Source organism: Choloepus didactylus, chromosome 2 (assembly GCF_015220235.1).
Source record: "Choloepus didactylus isolate mChoDid1 chromosome 2, mChoDid1.pri, whole genome shotgun sequence".
In the NCBI taxonomy this organism is placed as follows: Eukaryota; Metazoa; Chordata; class Mammalia; order Pilosa; family Megalonychidae; genus Choloepus; species Choloepus didactylus.
Window position 1 is genome coordinate 149,871,116 of NC_051308.1, and position 18,896 is coordinate 149,890,011.

The 18,896-nt window shown below is 34.0% G+C and overlaps 1 protein-coding gene across 9 annotated transcripts in view; it reads left to right on the forward strand.

Annotated features, from left to right (window-relative positions):
- EVI5 (ecotropic viral integration site 5) overlaps positions 1 to 18,896 on the forward strand; it is a 245,388-nt gene that overhangs the window by 192,062 nt on the left and 34,430 nt on the right. For 8 of the 9 annotated variants that reach the window (XM_037826633.1, XM_037826634.1, XM_037826631.1 and 5 more), the window contains one exon: positions 10,053 to 10,148. The exons of the other annotated variant lie outside the window; for it this stretch is intronic. In XM_037826633.1, the coding sequence (XP_037682561.1) occupies positions 10,053 to 10,148 (96 nt within the window). The remainder of the gene's footprint in view (positions 1 to 10,052; positions 10,149 to 18,896) is intronic. 9 annotated transcript variants of the gene reach the window in all.

The following is an 18,896-nucleotide window of genomic DNA, read 5'->3' on the forward strand; positions in this document are numbered from 1 at the left end:
CCACTGAAATGTACAGTTAAAAATGCTTAAAATGGGAAATGTTGTGTTACATAAATGTTACCACCTTAAAATTTTTTTAATAGAATCCTGAACGAGAAGAAAGGTAATTAATTGATAAGAGGGGAATTGCAATTGCTCCACACTACCAAAGGACTTAACATGAATTCAATAAAATTGAGATCAGAAGATAAGATGATAAAAAAATAATATGGTGTGAAAAGGAAGATCACACCCCCAAGGAAACAAATTGAAGCCCAGTATAACATTGCAGAAACCACAAAAGATTAGTCTATTAAATAGACAGTGCTGAAAAGTGAAGTGTTGGCGTGGAGGAAAGGCTTGAGATAATCTCAGTGAATGCAGAGAGTAAGAGTGTAAAACAAGTAATTGCTAATATATTTTGTGGACATAGATCATCTAATACTGAGGCTAATTGGTGTCCCATAACAAATGGAAAAGAAGATGTATTCAAAGATACAATAAGAAAAGTGCCCTGAAATTAAGGAAGATTTTGAATATGCAAATTAAAAGAACACTCTATGTTCTGGGACAATTTGACCCAGAATGCTGCTAAACACATAAACCAAATTACCTGCAAGGTGGAATGTGGAGAATAAGACTTGTCCTTCAGTTTTCTACACAGCATATTCAGTGCCACAGTCCAATAGAGCAGTGTCTAAACTTAGTCCCTCAGTGTCACTTCAAGTGCTCAATAGCTTCATGTGGGTAATTGCTACCATATTAAAACAGTGCAGATATAGAACATTTCCATTATCACAGAAGATTCTCTTAGTGCTAGTCTACAAATTCTGAGTTTGGGTAACCCAAAAATATTGTCTACTAGATGTCATTTAAGTATATTAAAGAAACAGGCTGGCATTTTCCTGTGTGAAAAAACTGGTGGGATACTGATCTTGTGATCTTTTCTCGAAAAATCTACTAACGAGTCAAAATAAAGAACCAAGGATGCTATGATAACAGTAGTAGTGAATATTGAATCAATTTAAATACAGAACTAATAGTAAAGAAAGACAGGAAAAATGGTTACAGATCAGATTGTTTTTCTTATAAACTAAACAACAAAAAAACAAAACAAAACAAAACAAAAACTCTGAAAGTAGAGGGAGGGGAGATAGAAGCAAGCATAAATACACTCATCCTCAACTTTTATAGCAATATGCTAAATCAGTGCCACCTAAACTTAAAGCATGTAGTAAAAAAAAAATGGACTCCAGCATCTTAATGTTTTTAAAAATCTCTTTTCTTAAACTAGAAGTTTTTTGCAAGGAAATTACATCTTTTGTATTGAAGAAACACTATGTTATTTTACTATCAATTTCAGCTAAAATTTAACTTTTCATCTGTACCTTTTTGCTTTGTTTAATCTAAAATGAAAGTATAATTTAAAAAAATTATTTTTCTTTAAAACATTATCTTTTACCAAATATATGAATGTAACATATAAAATATGTAAAAAATTAAATATTTACCAGTATAATATATAGAGTGCTGCCATCTATTGCTCTTCCTATAAATTTTCTGAGTTTTGGGCTTTAAATATTTAAGTTTCTGTGTCCATGTGTTCTATGCTTACTCCTTTGACCCAACTAATCCTTAAAATATAAATTATATTTGCTTTTCTCTGCTGCCGATTTGGCTTGATAAAGGAAATAAAAACAGTATGTTATTTGGGGTTTTGTTGATGGGAAATTTTTCTATTTCAGCTTAGATAATACATAGTCTGTAAGCTTGGACTCTTCAAAAAAATTAACAATCTCATGAAAAACAAAGAAGGCAGAGGGACTATTATAGATTAAAAGAGGCTAAGGCATTATAGTAACCAAATGTAACTATGAACCATGGTTGGGTTCTGGACAGCAATATAAGGTTTTGGGTCACGTGGGACAAATTTAATTAAGAACTGTATGTTCGATGATATTACAGAATTGCTGTTATTTTGGAATTACTGTTAATTTCGGTATTAAATGGTATTTGGTTAGGACAGTTTCTTAGGAAATGCATGATGGCATATATATGAAAGAAAGGTCATGATATCTGCTGTTTATATTCAGATTGTTCAGAAAAATTGTCTTTGTATGCATGCACACACACATATACATATGTAGAGAATGAAAGCAAACGTGACAAAATTTTAAGTGGTCAATATAGATGAACGGTATATGGTTGTCATTATACTATTGTTTCAGCTCTTTGCATTTGAAAAATTTTGAAAACTAAAAAGCTAAGTTACAGTTTTGCAAGATATAAATAATTAAATGCTTTTATAATTGCCTCTTGGACTGATGTGCTTCCTACTACCTCAGCTTTGCGTTTAGTCCATTAACTGGATGTTAACTGCTTAAAAAACACTTAAAAAAAAACTTTGAAGCAAATTGTCTGATCATACAGAGTTTTAAAAAAACCTAAGACTTTTAACACAGCTTTTAAAATCTGCTATCTTCCTGTCTAAGGAAGTGTTCTTCCTGTGGCAAGATAGGGTAAGTTATAACCAGCAGTAAAAACATAGATAAAGAAACAAACAGGAATGGACTCTTAAGCATGCTCATTACAATTCCTCTTAAAAAGTGAAGCTGACTGTATTCATAGGTTTAAACAAGACTTTAGTGCCCGTCTCTTCTTCCTCTCACCTGTACAGTACTTTTTAATATTATGTACTAGCCCCTGCTTTTCTCCCAAACACTTGTTAAAAGTTATTTCACATCTTATTCTTATTTTTGCTGCCCTATAACATGCAAGAACTCAAGTTAGCAAGAAAACTTTTCACATTTTCTCTTAAATCTTCTAACGATGCACCAGTACATTTATAATTGTTCAGAGTTTTAAAAGTTATGTTAGAAGGCAGTAAGTGTAGGTGAAAATATCTCTGACTAAAATGTCCGTTTTCACCGTGACCATGTAACACACTGCGCAAATGCATGTTCATTTTCCCTCCTGCTGACCACAGTGTCTATTGATTTTGCAATAAACTGTAAGGGAATATGTGACATCCTGGACACATTCCAGCAATACCTCCTCTTTCTCTTGTTACAATTTCTTATGGTCATGGGGATAAAACAGGTGAATGTGTATTCTTAAGGTCATAAGCATACACATTCCAAGCATAAACAGTCCAAGTGGTCAAACATCAGAATCACTGTTTTTGGTAAAATACATACACCGCTTCACATATTTATGTAGTTATATTAAAGAGCATAGCTTTTTTTTTTTAAACTATTTATCATCCTTTTATTCAGTAAATAGGTTAGAGGATTGGACTCAATATTTCCCTTATTTATTTCCATATTTCCTCAAAGGTATCAACACCTGTAAGAATTATTTTGCTGACCCCCAAATGTTTGATTTTTCTTCATTCTTTAGCATTTTTATAGGGGCCATATATGTGGAATTTTTTCAGATCCTGAACATTTTTATTTAGTTCCTCATTGTACATTACTAAACTTAAACATAATATTTTCTCTTTGAAAGCTGGGTTAACCAAGAAAGGGTTTGAGTTCAAAACTGAACCAACTTCTGTAGACAGGGAACTGACCAGCTGAAAATAACATGGAAATAATGTGAAGTGAAACTGATAGCAGAATTGAAAGAAATTAATTTAATGACCCTTGACATTTTTCCTCTATTTTTGTTTTTAAATATATTCACTCTGGAAATGTGGAAACTATTCGTAAATAACTTTATGAGTCTTGGTCATGTACCACATTTACCATTGTGGTGGTAGTTAAAAGAAATACTTATCTCTTTCTTGTATGTAAAATTATACTAAATAAATTTTATAATGAATTTAGACATTATTTGAGATGCTTAGGAAACAGGCTAAAAAGTTTTTTATAACTGGCATATAAATAGAATATTTAATTTGTGTTTAAAAGTTAATTTTCAATGGTAATTCAAACCTGTGCATTTCAAATAGAGGCCTATATCTGGCTATGTCAGAATCACCTGTGTACCTTTCAAAGTATACTGATTTTCAAGCCCCATTCCTAAAGTTCAGAATTTAGTAGGTAAAGAGTAGGATCCTATAATCTATTTGTCTACAAAACTCTCCAAGTTGTTTTTCTCTTTAATCATCTTTGGGAATCACTGTTTTAAATATTACCTGGGTTAGATTGTTTATATTATTTATTGTACTCATTTACTTAGTTATATATTTTTAAATGTGTATTAGTAGAATGTTTTTATTGAAGAAACCCCAGTTTTAAATAATAATGAGGATTCATTGGCTTATGTAACTGAAAAGTCCAAAAATAGGATGTACTTTAGGAAAAGTTTGATTTGAGCTCCAAGTTGGTACAATTAAACATGATTCTGAAGGCATTGCCCTCCTTGTCATTTTCATTCTCAAAAGGTTTTCCTCATCATGTTAAAATGGCTAACAGGTGAGCTTCATATACACATATCATAATGTCCAGAATAAAATTCTGGAGTCACATTGTTTAGCAACCCCTGTGATTAGCAACCACTGTGGCAAAACAGATGGGATTATCTTGTTTGGCTTAGATCCTACCAGTCAAGGCCTACCAAGAGTTAAGGGTGGGATAATTCCAACTTTATGGCCACCACATAATATGGGCAAGGGAGGAGAGGTAGTGATTGTTGAGATAACAACCACAAAATCTACGACAAAATATCAGCCTGCCCCCAAATTATATTCTCTGTTAATGAAGTCCTAATTTATATGATTTATTCGTGTTACTTTTTAGTTTTTTAAGTTTCCAGTCAAATGTGAAGAAGGTAGGATCCATTCCTAGATTTTAAATGATAGGTAGATTTTAAATGAAGAATCACTGTGACCTTTGGGAGAGATGTATATCCTTCCTCATAGGTGAATGAAGTACTTTATATACCAGTGCTTACTTTCAGCACACACTGGTGGGGGAGAGGGGAATAAATTGTTTTTTTATTGATGACTTTTTCCTCTCAGTATTTTAGTGTGAAAATTTTCAAACATACAGTAGTTGAAAGAATTGTACAGTGAATACCCATAAAACCACTCCATTATGCAATTAAAATTTTAACATATTTGCTTTATCTCTTGCTTTGTCGGATATTCTTATACCCATCATTATAGCCTTCTTATTTTTTTGATGCATTTCAAAGTAAGTTGCAGACATTGTTACACCTTACCGCTAAATACTTCAACATACATATTAACTAGAGTTACTGAAGACCTTTTGATTAATGGGCTCATATTCAAACTCTGGCTAAAGGCCTTAAAATGAAACAGATTGTTATAAACATCATAATGGTAATTGCTAAAATTATTCAAAGATAGATCCAAGAGTGAAATGTGCATTTAAACTTTTAAAATGGTACTTTATGATCTCAATATAAAATTCTGTTTATTTAAGTACTAAAGGTATGGATATAAGGTCTGTTCCATGAAATTATAGCATACCAAAATTGTTGATATGTTGGACCTCTTTTTCTTTAAATTTGTTACTTACTTAATTAGTTTTGCCTAGGAAACCAGTCAACTAGCAATCTATTGTTATCAGCTAGACCGAAAGAAAATGCAAGTTCCTGGTAAATTTATTAGGTAGCTGACATTTTCCCACCTGCTTATCAGAAACAACCATGTGGACACTGCTTGAAAATAGAAAGTTATAAAACTACTTGCAAAAAATATCTTGAACATTAGATAATTGAATGAATATCTCAGAAATAAAAGTAAATTGATATCTATGTCATAGAATACAGTAGTTAATTGCTGTATTTTTCTGCACTGTAAGTATAGAGCTATTCACTCTAGGACACTATAAAGCTTTGAATACAAATATTTAAATGAGGGCCCATTTGTAGAACATAAAAATCACAGATTTTTAGAGAAAAGTTAATTCTACATTTTATTATATTACATAATATTTAGGACATCTATCACTTTTTCCTTTTGTTTTTGAAATGTCAGCTGTTAATTCCTTTAAGGCAGACTGTTGACTCAGAATACCCCACACAGAGCTTCCCAACTGATGTGTCTGTTACAATGGTGTGCCACTAATGTGTGACAGGTGTGCTGAGGTTGTAATGACCTGAGCCCTGGGAGTCATTGCTGGAGCCTGGAGCTGCATAATAACACTTCCTCTTTCCTCAGTTTGCCCAATTTGCCCCGTAAATTTTTCATTTTTCTCTGGGCATGTCCACAGAAACAGTGGTAATAAGTACCATGTCTAACTTTTTGTATGTAAAATTATGTGGAAGAAACCCAACATTAAGCTTTGTAAAGTTATATTTAAAGTTATAAAGGATAGCTGTATACAATTGGATTTAAACAGCTATATTAAGTTTTTCTCTTTGAAATTCTGCCTTATTGATCTTCAGTCAATCAGGTGCAAAGAACACTTTTATTGAAAAATCTAAGAGGGCTTTGATTTCTTACAGGAGTCTTTTTTTTTTTCAAGTTTAAAACATTCCATCATTTTTATTGTAAAATTTCCTAACTGCCTTATTTTTCAGTAAGTACTGCCTTTTCTCCAAAGAAATCAAGGTGCTATAACAAAATTTTTAGCTAAATCCTACCGAGACCCATCTTTGGAGGAGACAGATCTTTGGAGTACCTCAGTGGCTTTTTGCAAAACAGATTTAGGGATACCTATCTTGCCAAACTTCTTTTTTTTTCCTTCATTACAAATTTACTTATAGGAAGGGACGAGTAATTATTGATGATTCTACAACCTTTCAAACTTAAAGTCTTTCCACTTTCTTGAACTTCTATCTTAAAGTGTTAGAGCTTACCTTGAGCTTTGTCATCCATTTACACTGAAAGTTTTTGTTATCCCACATGACATTATTGCTATGGGATGTCCAAAATCCTCAAGAACTTTGCCTTTGTGGGACCAGATTCAAAGGTACCTTTAGGTACCTTTCTCCAAGTCTGATTTCAAACCACAACCATCTTGCCTTTCCACCTCATCCAGGATTTCCTCCTAGGAGTAGATTGCACTTTCCATTTAATCAACCATTTCAAGGGAGTAAATATGATGTGAAACCAAAATGAGACAAAACAAACCCACACACACACACACAAAGTGGAGCTGAAGATATGTATCTATATGAGTGATCTGCATCAAATAAATTTCCTTTTGAAGTTGTTTGCTTACTCTGTTGCTGCTGCCATTTCTCATGTCACATTTTTGAGAATATATTCCATAATAATGGTTTCATTTATTTTACATCAGTAAACATTCTCCTTCCATATATTTTTTCCTTCTACATTCTTCTTTTCTTTCCTTCCTGCTTCACTTACTCCCTTATTCCCCTCTGCTTGACAACATCCTTTCTCATTTTGAGAATATTTAGAACTGAGGTGGAGTAAGTCAAAAGCCAAGGAAGATTTTAGGAGGTAATCATGAAACAGACTGAATTTGGGTGGCCGGTTCATTAGTCTTTATTATATTCTTCTTTTGTTCTTGTTCTGTGCCTGTTTTAGTTTGCTAATGCTGCCAGAATGCAAAACACCAGAGATGGATTGACTTTTATAAAAGGGGTTTATTTGGTTACACAGTTACAGTCTTAAGGCCATAAAGTGTCCAAGGTAAGGCATCAACAATTGGGTACCTTCACTGGAGGATGGCCAATGGCATTCGGAAAACCTCTGTTAGCTGGGAAGGCATGTGGCTGGCGTCTGCTCCAAGTTCTGGTTTCAAAATGGCTTTCTCCCAGGATGTTCCTCACCATGGTGCAGTTCCTCACAAATGTCACTCTTAGTTGCACTTGGGATATTTGTCCTCTCTCAGCTTCTCCGGAGCAAGAGTCTGCTTTCAAGGGCCATCTTCAAACTGTCTCTCATCTGCAACTCCTGTGCTTTCTTCAAAGTGTCCCTCTTGGCTGTAGCTCCTCTTCAAAACGTCATTCACAGCTGCACTGTGTTCCTTCTGTTTGTCAGCTCATTTATATGGCTCCACTGATCAAGGCCCACCCTAAATGGGTGGGGCCACGCCTCCATGGAAATTGTCTCATCAGAATTATCACCTACAGTTGGGTGGGGTGTATTTCCATGCAAACAACCTAATCCAAACGTTCCAACTTAATCCTCACTAATATGTCTGCCCCACAAGATTGCATCAAAGAATATGGCTTTTTCGGGGGGGGGGGGTGGGGGCATAATACATTCAAACCAGCACAGTGCCTTTGAAATTTTTCATTGAAAAAGTGGAATGATTAAAAATAAGATGCAGACATAAGTACACATGAGTGGTACTGAACAGCTGTAAGTTGATAACATGGGTCATTAGCTTAGCATCCTAAATGCAAGTGGCTATGCCGTATCGTCATTATTTTCATATTGCAATTCCCGTTTTAGTCAGCAGGGTCTAAAATAAATAAACAAGTAAAGACAAGACTTTTGCAACAAATCCAAGGAAGCGAATTTGCTTCATCCTTGGCTTAAATTTCCGTACTCTTGTTTGCTTTATTCTTCTTATGTGAAGAATTTGCTGTAATTTAGGGTGAAAGAGTCTCTGTCACTCTTAGGCAACCAATTGACTCAATCTTTCATTCAGTTTTCCTCTTCTAAGAATTAGGAAGAATAGTATCTATCACAAAGGCTCATTATGTTTACACATAAAAGGCTTAGAAAAATTCCTGGCACGTTATAAGCACCCATCTTTTCCCACCAGGACTCCCCATGTGAATTAAGCCCAACAGAAGATGATTTGAGTGATTGTTTTCTCAAATCTCCAAGTGTAGTACATAGTACCATTCTAGATACAGGGAAGGTAAGTTAGATCATTACATTCAATAGATGCTTTAGGCATTAGGGCTTAATTGCTTTGGGGAACCTCAATGGAGAAAGAGCTAATAAGTGTTCATTAAATGTTAACTATTACTATTTGGGTTGCAGGTAACAGAAACTCCAATTCAAACTGGTTTAAATAGTAAAGGGACTTTATTGTACAGGACCTAAGATACCTTTGAAATATTTTTTAAAAACTTTTGAATTCTGAACACTAAGATAACTTTTCATGAACTTCAAAGCTCTCACAAATCAGAATGTGTATCTTTCTGCTGTGTGTGTCCTAATATGGAATGATCTTCCAAGTTGTACTGTTGAGAGAAAAGAAAAGGCAGAACAGAGTGTATAATGTCTATAGTGTGGGTAAAAATATATGTGTATACTTGTGTGTTTGATTATGTTTGTACAAAATATTATGGGAAGAGTATACTAAAAAACCAACTGCCTTCAAGAAAGGAAACTGGGTAGTTGGCGACTTAAAAATAAGTTACTTCTGATACCAAGAGTTACTCAGTTATTCAGTTATACTCTGGATCAGAGTATAACATTTTAGGCATCAACACAGATTATAATCTGGAAATATCAAAAACAACTAAATTTTCACTCTTTAATAAGCTTTGTTTAAAAAGTTCACATATATTTTCAGATGGTACAAAAAAGGCAATCTCTCCCCTTCCCAGTCTATTTCCCTTGGAAATAGTCCCAACACTTTTCTGGAACTGGCTTTTAGGATAGGAGGACCTTTTAATCAGCTATATCTGGGACTTCCAACACACATTTCTGAGCTAATTACACAAAGCAGAGTCAGAGCTGTCCTCCCCTTGTTGGAGTGATTTGGAGAACCTTTTCTTTTTTCCCTTTCTCTGTTCTCCAAGCAAAAGCAGACCTCCCCATGTACTGTGGGAGGTTCTCACCCTCTTGACTTAGGCATTGAATCTCCCATGTTAGTGGATAGTGAGCCATCTGCTCTCAAGATAACTAATTGTCTACATTACATAAATGACTTTGAAATTTTATGATAATTTTCTTCATGAGTAGACCCATTCAACTGATTTCTCAGAGTCTTTCAAAGGGTACATTTTATAAATTGTTTTTATTGTAAACAGCACTTATTAAGCAATATTTAGAAATATTGGGTATAGTTCACTGAGAATTATTTTTCAAAGACCATTTGAGAGTGAATTTGTTCAGAATTCTGCTAATTAAAGAATATGTGCTTATGCTTTCCTATATCTTGAAATATTTGAGTGCATGCTATGAAAACTGCCTCTTGTTTTTGCTTTGTTGTATTGTCACAAAACAGAAAGAAGAAGGAAAGCTTCAAGGACAACTTAACAAGTCTGATTCTAACCAGTATATTAGGGAACTGAAAGATCAGATAGCAGAGCTGAATCATGAGGTAGGTGATAAATTTTGATCTTCACATATTTCTTTCTTCCTTCCTCTGTATTGTAACAACAATTTGTTACTGGTTATAAGACTGACTCTTTCATGCTAAATATTTTCTATGAATCCTTAGTTATAATTAATAAGAAGAGTATTTTAAAAGATTATCTTTTTAACAAGGATTTTTCTATCCTAATAATGAGGATTTATTTTAGTTAAGCCTCTCCATCATAACCTAAAATGATCAAGTAATATTTGCATGGCAAGTATTAGATTTTTAAATTATTGTCTAAAAACCCTTGAAAATTTGCCTAGATATCTAAGATACTTCAATTTAGCTAAAACTTTCCTATAGACTTATAGAATAGATTTGTGGTAGTTACCGTTGTGGGTAGAGGGAAGTCTTTTTACTCTTGTCTTCTTTTACACTGATGGTGTTATTACTGAGATTGCAAAAAAAGGATACTTGCCTAATATCAGTTAACAGATTTCTAAGTATCTGAACACTTTTTAAACTGGCACTGCCTTGAATCTGTGAGATTCAACTCATGAAATTTTCAGATACTTTTCCTAGAAACTATACCAGTAACTTACAGGAGTTGAACTAATGATCAGTGCCTGGCTGAGCATGAATAGAAAAGCTATTTCTTTATATGGGTTATTTATAAAATAATGTTTATTCACAGTGATGAGATTTGAAAAGGTAACAAAAACCTCATTTGTTCAAAAAAGGAAACTTATTTTGGTCACTAAATGAGTTTAAACTTCCAAGAAAAAATTGGGGCATTACCCTCTCCCAGTATTACTCCCTGCAGTTAAAGTCTGAGTGATTTGAGTAATTTCCCTGGAGTAATCAATCTAAAAGTAAATTCTGAACAAAAAACAAACAAAATACTAACAAAAATGTAAATCTTAGATGTGGTTTAATTTAATTTGCCCTGAGTTTTTAAGGTCATTCGATAATCAATAAATCAAATAATAAATTTAAAAATCAATAAATATTGATTTTCAGCCATGATAACATTTGCAAAATTCAGGATATTGTAGAATCTTTGCCTATTTGTGTTCAGTTTTTCTAATCTGTTTTGGTCCAATAGCCATGTATGAAAAAACAAGTTTGTTACTGTTGCTGAAAGAATATTAAGATACTACAGTTAACTATAGTCCATGGTTTGCCATAGGTATATTTTTTCCCATATACCCCTCTATTATTAACTCCTTGTAATAGTGTCATACATTTGTTCTAGTTCATGAGAGAGCTTTTTTATATTAGTACAGTTAATCACAATCATTGTCTACCACAGGATTCATTGTTATACATTACCATGTTTTAACCTCCAGCTTTCCTTCTGGCGACATACATGAAAAAACATTAATTTTACCTGTTATTTTCTTGACTACAAATGAAGATATTATTCTCATGAGAGCTGGCAAAAAAAAATAGTTCATGTGAGGTTTAACTTTAATGTCAATTTTTAATGTATGGCCTGTGAAAGCAGTCTCCTATCTTATACTCACATAAAAAGAAAATTAATCAAAAGTGTAGAATTTTCTATTGTTAAAATAAAAACTAGATTATGCAAATTAAAGACTAGAAGTTTGTGATGAGATGCTAATAGTGCAGTTCAGAGTAGGCCAGAGTCTTGGGCTTAAGCAGACCCCAGTTGGAAAACATGGTAGAAAGGAGGAGAGAATATAGTTCAGCTGGAGATAGCACAAGTAAAGTTTCAGAGGTGAGAGTGAGCATAGGGTTGTGAGTTCAGAGGAGGCCAAATTCAACTGAAGAATTAATGTGACCAAGTTGTGGGAAATAATGCTAGACTGAGTAGAACCAGTTTATGGTTCTTCCTAGATAATATGAAGCCATAATGGGTCTTCAGTTGGAGATTTTTTTTTTCATTATGTTTTCTGATCGGATTTTAATGTGTTCACCTATTTCAAAGTTTTATCACTAGACAGAGAATAAGTGAAAACAGGTGAAAGTTTGAACCAAGCTACTAGTGAATATTGGTTGCTGTAAACTTACAGTGAAAATTAGTGTTTGTTGGACCAGCTCCTTGGAGGGGTAAAAAAAGTGTCACTTTTTGTGTTCTCGTGTTTTCATGTCTTCACAGTGAAAAATGACAGCCCAAGTCAGTCTCATCTCTCCAATTTAACATTTGCCTGTGTGCTATAATTTACTGAAATCTTTGGCTTTCAGCATAAAAATTTATTTTGAAATATCAGTAGTCACTTTGTTAGCTGATTTTTGTACTTCTTTAAATGTTGAAGGAAACACTAAAGGGAATGATGAACTTTGCTGCATATGCATCTTTCCAAAGGTACAGCAATATTGTACATGTTGTAACAACTGACTGTGTAGCATAGTCAGCTGTATAAAGTGGTAAAGAAGATTAAGCAAGTATTTTTTATAAATGACTGAATGTATTTTTGATAAATAAAATAATAGTTATGATTTATTAAGTGCCTACTATAGGCTAAGCATCATATGTCAGAGACTTCCTATTTATTATGATTACTAACCTTTATAACAATCTCACATGAAGGTGGTATTGTTGTCAGTTGCATAGATGTGGAAACTGAGACTCACAATAATTAAGTAACTTGCCCAGGATTATATAAATAGTAAATGGTTAAGCTGGAATCCAGTCCACTTCAGCTTATTGTTTTCTGCTGCTTTACGTGGACATTAGATTAGAAAACACGTCATCAATATTCAAAATCTTAAGAAGGGCAATTTATGACAGTATGTTAACTGTGTAGTTCCTCTCTGGTACATGAATTTGAAAACATCCAGTGATACATGAGTTCTACCTTTGACATAGCCACATGAACTCCCCAGCCACATGAACTCCCCATCTTTCTCTCTGTCATTGCAAATGGCGATTTATCTTCCCTTCTTACTGTTTGCTGTGATCCATCCTAATACCTTCTCTGGCTCCAAACTCCTGCAGTTCCTGCCCTCATAACCTGACTAATTTTGCTCCTGACTTTACCTCCTTCCCATAGAAATGTTTGAATTTGGCACCTTTTAACCCCTGTCAAGACCTTCACAGAAGCCATTGTGGAAAACCTTGCTGCCCCAGGCTGACAGGAACCATGATTAAGTCCTCCCACACTCCCCACATACCATCGTGGCATACACAGAAAAGCCCCTGACCTACCGCCTTTACTCCAGTTCAAGTGCTTTCCTTCCCATCTTCCCTATCTCTTACCCTCGAACCCATCCATCTTCAGTGCACCTACAGTTTACTGGGCACTGGGTTTAGAACTGAAGACAAAGAAGATTGAAACAGTTCATGCCCTTAAGAGGCTCACAGTCTAGCAGTGGAGATCAACATACAAAGAACAAATTGCAATACTTTGTGAAAAGTATAACAGTAGAATAGTATAGTAGCTACCATTTATTTAACAGTTGCTTTGTGCCAGACACTGTACTAAATGTTATACTTACATTATTTCTTTTAATCTTCACAACAGTCCTATGAAATAAGTAGCATCATTACCATGCATATTTTATACGATAAGTTCAGGGAGATTAATAACTCCCCACAGTCATACTGAATATGCCATAATTTATTTATCCATTCTACTGTTGATGAACATTTGAATTATTTCCAGTTTGGTCTATTAAGAACATTGCTGCTAATGAGTTTTCTTGTTGCATGTCTTTTGGTGCACATACACATGCATTGCAGTTGGTTATTGTCTTAGTTTCCTAGGCTACCATAACAAAGAACCACAAACTTGATGGATTAAAAAAACAGAAATTTATTGTCTTACAGTTTGGAGGCCAGAAGTCTGAATCTGATGGAGAAATTCCTTCCTTGTTTTTTCCTATCTACTGGTGGTTTGCTGGCATTCTTTGGGCTTCAGTCTCTTTCTCTGTCTTCACATGGCATTCTCTCATGTTGTCTGTCTCTTTGTCCCCTCTCCCTTTTTAATAAGGACTCCAGTCATAGTGGATCAGGGCCACCCAAATCCAGGTTGGCCTCAACTAACAGCAATGTCAAAGACTGTTTCCAAGTAAGTTCACATTCACAGGACTGGAGGTTAGGACTTGAACATGTCTTTTTTTTGGGGGGGTGGGGGACGACACAATTCTACCCATAACAATTACATGCTTAGGAGTGAAATTGCTAGGTAACATGTATGCCTCTGTTCAACTATTGTGGATACTGCCAAACCGTTTTCCAAGGCAGTTATGCCAATTTACAATCCCATAAGCAGTGAAAAAGGTTTTACATTCTTACCAGCACTGTCAAAATCTTCCAGTTTAAGCCATTCTTAACGTTACTTATTATGGTTTTGATGTTTCCCTGGCTGTTATGAGATTGACTATCTTTTCCCCAGCATCTAGAACAATGTTGGCATATAGAAGGTACCCTGTGGCTTTGCTGACAAGTTAACGTATAAGCTGAGTTAAGACAGCTGAGAAGTTTCCTGATGTGCAAAATCAGTGGAGAGAACATACCAGTAGAAGAAATGATTAGCACAAAGTCCCCAGAATGAAAATGCAGTAGCCCTTTGGAGAAACTACACTAATGTGATTGGAGTATAAGTGAAGGGAGGGACAAATGTACAAGTTAAGATTAAAGAGGTAGATGGGGTCAGATCACCTATGATGCTTTCTAAGCCAGGATAGTTTGGGTTTTATTCTTAGTATAGTGGGAAGCCTTTGGATGGTTGTAAGTAGTGAGGTGATCTGATTTGCCTTGCCTGCCGTTTGGAGGCAAAAATGGAAACAGGGAAATTTAATCAGGACGCTGATAAAATAATCCAGGTAAGAACAAAGGTGACTTAGAAGGGTGAAAGAAGTGGAGATGTTAGTAATGTGGATGTATTAGGAGTATGTTTCAGAGGTAAAGAACTTGGCAATGGATTGTATGAGGGGCATGAAAGAAAAAAGTCAATGTCTCCAGAGATTTTTGGCTTGAGCAATTTAGTAAGTGATTGGTGCTGTTTACTGAAGTTGGGGGAGGGTAGAAGGCAACACTTCTGCTTCATTTATGTTAAGGTTGTGATTCCTGTTAAACATTCAAATGAAGGTACCAGGTAGTCAATGGATATGTGAATCTGGAGTTCCAAGGAGAGGTCAGAGATAAAAAATATAGAGTTAGTGGTCACTGGCATGTAAATGTTATTTATAAATGAAGATAAAGGAAGAGCAAGTTCTGAGGCATTTAACGTTTAAGATCAAGAGAAAAGAGCCAGTAAAGGAGACCAAAACCACCAGTGTGATAGAGGGAAATCAGAGAAGGAAGATGTTCAAGAGGGAGTATTTCAGCATAGTTATTTTAACTTTATTTTTTGACTTGCCTGATCCTTCTTAAGAACAAACTTATTACCAAAGATTTCTTCACCATTTTCACCATTCATCAGAGAATGATAGATGATTTTAAAAATAACCTGAGAGGGGGCAAGGCTGGCAAAAGAACTATTAAAGTATGCTGTAAACAACATACAACACCAAATGTTTTGGTAGCTAAAACCAAATTTCTTTCTATAAGTAATCATTGTGCAGGTTTTCAGTACCCAGAAGGTTTTCTGTCATCCTGTCTCCTTTGCTGGGAGGCAATTTTTTTTTTTTTTTAAGTTAAATCATTATATGTCACAGGAATCTTCTTTTGTTTTTTTTTTTACCAGCCAAGAAGGTGATTAGGAGTTGGAGTAAATAAAACGAAATCTAAACAAAGTTCTTTCTGAAGTTTGACTTAAGTGGTTTATGTGTGAATGCGTTTTAGATTTTTAAATTCTGATAACTTTGTTTCTATATACCTGAGCTACAGGTTTAAATTAAATATCTGCCAGAAAAATTTTTAATGTCCTAAACATTCTTCATATAATTTGTAATATGTATACTCATTTTGCAATTAAATTAGAATTTTTAAAATAACTTTGAGAATCAAATCACAGTGTCCCTTTTGTACTATTTGAATTTTATTTTTCTTTTGCATGCATTTTTCAATTTAAAAGTAATTAATAAAATCACTTGAAATTTTTTTTTTTTGTAAGAAGCATTTTTAAAAGTCTCATTCAATATCAATCTTCATCAAGGGATTAAAACCAGAATATTAAAGATAGAAAAGAACTTAGTCATTTGGTTCTCTAGTCTTGGCAGAACTATTTCTTTCTTTTTATTTCAAACTAAGTGATATTAATTGTTCTGCCTGTGTGTTTTGTTTTGTTTTAAACTGCAATGCTTATTCTATAGCCTTTATTTCCTTTTAGACATTGGAAAACCCCAAGTGTGTTACCTAGTTTACAGGATGGCACCCTAAATTAGAATTGATATTTTACCCACTACATTGATAACCCCAGTCTACTTCTGGAGGCAGAAATAAAAAATCATAAATGAAGTTTTCAGTTTCTACTGATGGTTGCTAACAATTTAACTTTAATTTTAGAATTATTCTTTATTTTAAGAAAATTCTCAGGATGTGGAGTTATAAACTTTCATGTATGTTTTGACTAAAGAAAATGCTAGTTTTCTCAGTGTGGCACCTTCTTAATAATAAAAGAAATTCCCTTAAATTTGTTTTTTCTCTAATTAGAGCAATGTAAAGTATCATGAAGGAGCTCGCACAAACCTCAATGCAAGTAAATAGTTCCTATACTTTGCTGCCCAGAAAGTCCATGTAGATAATGAAAGCCTGTACATGTGCCCCTGTGAAAATTGCTTTAAGGTCCTTGAGTTAAATACTTAGTAGTTTTTTAATCTTACAACCTCTATTTATTGATTTTTAAAAAACTTATTCTTTTGTATGCAATTTTATTGAGATATATTCACATACCGTACAGTCATCCAAAGTGTACAATCATTTGTTCACAGTATCACCATATAGTTGTACATTCATCATCACAATCAATTTTTGAACATTTTCATTACTAAAAAAAAAAAAAAAGAATAAAAATAAAAGTAAAAAAAGAATACCCAAAACATCTCAAACCCCTCATACCACCCTATTATTCATTTACTTTTTGTCTCCATTTTTCTACTCATCTGTCCATACACTGGATAAAGTAAAACTCATCCTTGACCTTTTTAAATGAGAAACTATATTTCTCCTATTCCTTTTATATGTGCCATTTTATCTTGGATAGGCAGTTTATCTTATCTGAAGTCACAAGATAAAACAATAAAAATTGCTGTGCACAGTTTTTTGTTATGTCTGGAATAATATCACTATGTAAAAGACTTAAAGCTGAGATTTCAGATTCATATAGTTTTTAAGCCAAAAGTGTGCTTAAAGTTTATCTACTTTTTCATATGATAAATGAGGAAGCTGAGGCCCCAAGAGTTAAGGGACTTACCCAAAGTTACACAGCTAGTTAGTGGCAGAGACGGAACTAATGCCCAGGCATTCTGTCTTCTGATCTACCTCCCCAAGCCTTACCACCACAGTCCTGCCAATGAGAATCCAATGTCTAGTTAGTAAAAATCTCTCAATCCATATTCTTTTACCTTTCTTTGAGGGCAGGTTCTAGATTTCTCTTCTATCCAAAACTGGGAAATCTGTTTAACTTGAACCTTCAGATTCTGCTTCAGTTTTGGGGGAGTGCTACTAAAACCTTAGCTACTTTTTTTTTTTTTTTTTTTTAATATTAGAGAAGTTGTAGGTTTCAGAAAAATCATGCAGAAAATGCAAAGTTTCCATATAACACCTTATTATTATACCTTGCATTAGTGTGGTACATTTGTTAAAATCATGAAAGAACATTTTTATAATTGTACTATTAACTATAGTCCATTTTTTACAGTAGGGTTCACTGTATTGTACAGTATTTATTCTAGTAACATATATACAACCTAAAATTTCCCCCTTTTAATCACATTCACATATATAATTCAGGGTTTTTAATTATGTTCACATTATGTTACCATTACCAACATTCATTACCAAAACGTTATGATCAATCCAAATAGAAAGTCTGTACAATTTAAGCATTAACTCCTCATTCCCTACATCCACCACGTCCCTTGGTAACCTATATTGTAGATTCTGGATCTCTGAATTTCCTTATTGTAATTTTGTATCACATCATACAGTACTTGTCCTTTTGTGTCTGACTTATTTCACCCAACATGATATCTTCAAGGTTCATCCATGTTGTCGCATGTATCAGGACTTCATTCCCTTTTTACAGTTGAATAATATTCTGCTGTATGTATGTACCACATATTTATCCATTCATCAATTGATGGGCACTTGGGTTTGCTTCCTTCTTTTGGCAATTGTGAATAATGCCACTATGTACATTGGTGTGCAAATATCTGTTAGAGTCCTGCTTTCAAATCTTGTGGTTATATGCTTAGTAGTGGGATTGCCAGGTAATATACTTAGCTTTCTGAGGGCCTGCCAAACTCTCTTCCACAGCACTGCACCATTTTACATCGCCAGCAGCAATGAATGGTTGTTCCTATTTCTCTGCATACTGTCCAACACTTATTATTTTCCATTTTTTAAATAGCAGCCATTCTAATGGGTGTGAAATGGTATCTTGTTTTTTGATTTGCATTTCCCTGAAGGATAATGATGTTGAGCATCTTTTCATGTGCTTTCTGGCCATTTGTATATCTTTTTTGGAGATTTTCTTCTTTGGAGATTTGTGTGTTCAAATCTTTTGCCTATTTTTTTAATTAATTGTTTGTCTTTTTGTTTTTAAGTTGAAGGATTTCTTTATATATTCTGGATATTAATCCTTTATCAGATATGTGGTTTCCAAATATTTTCTCTCGTTGTGTAGGTTGTCATTTTGC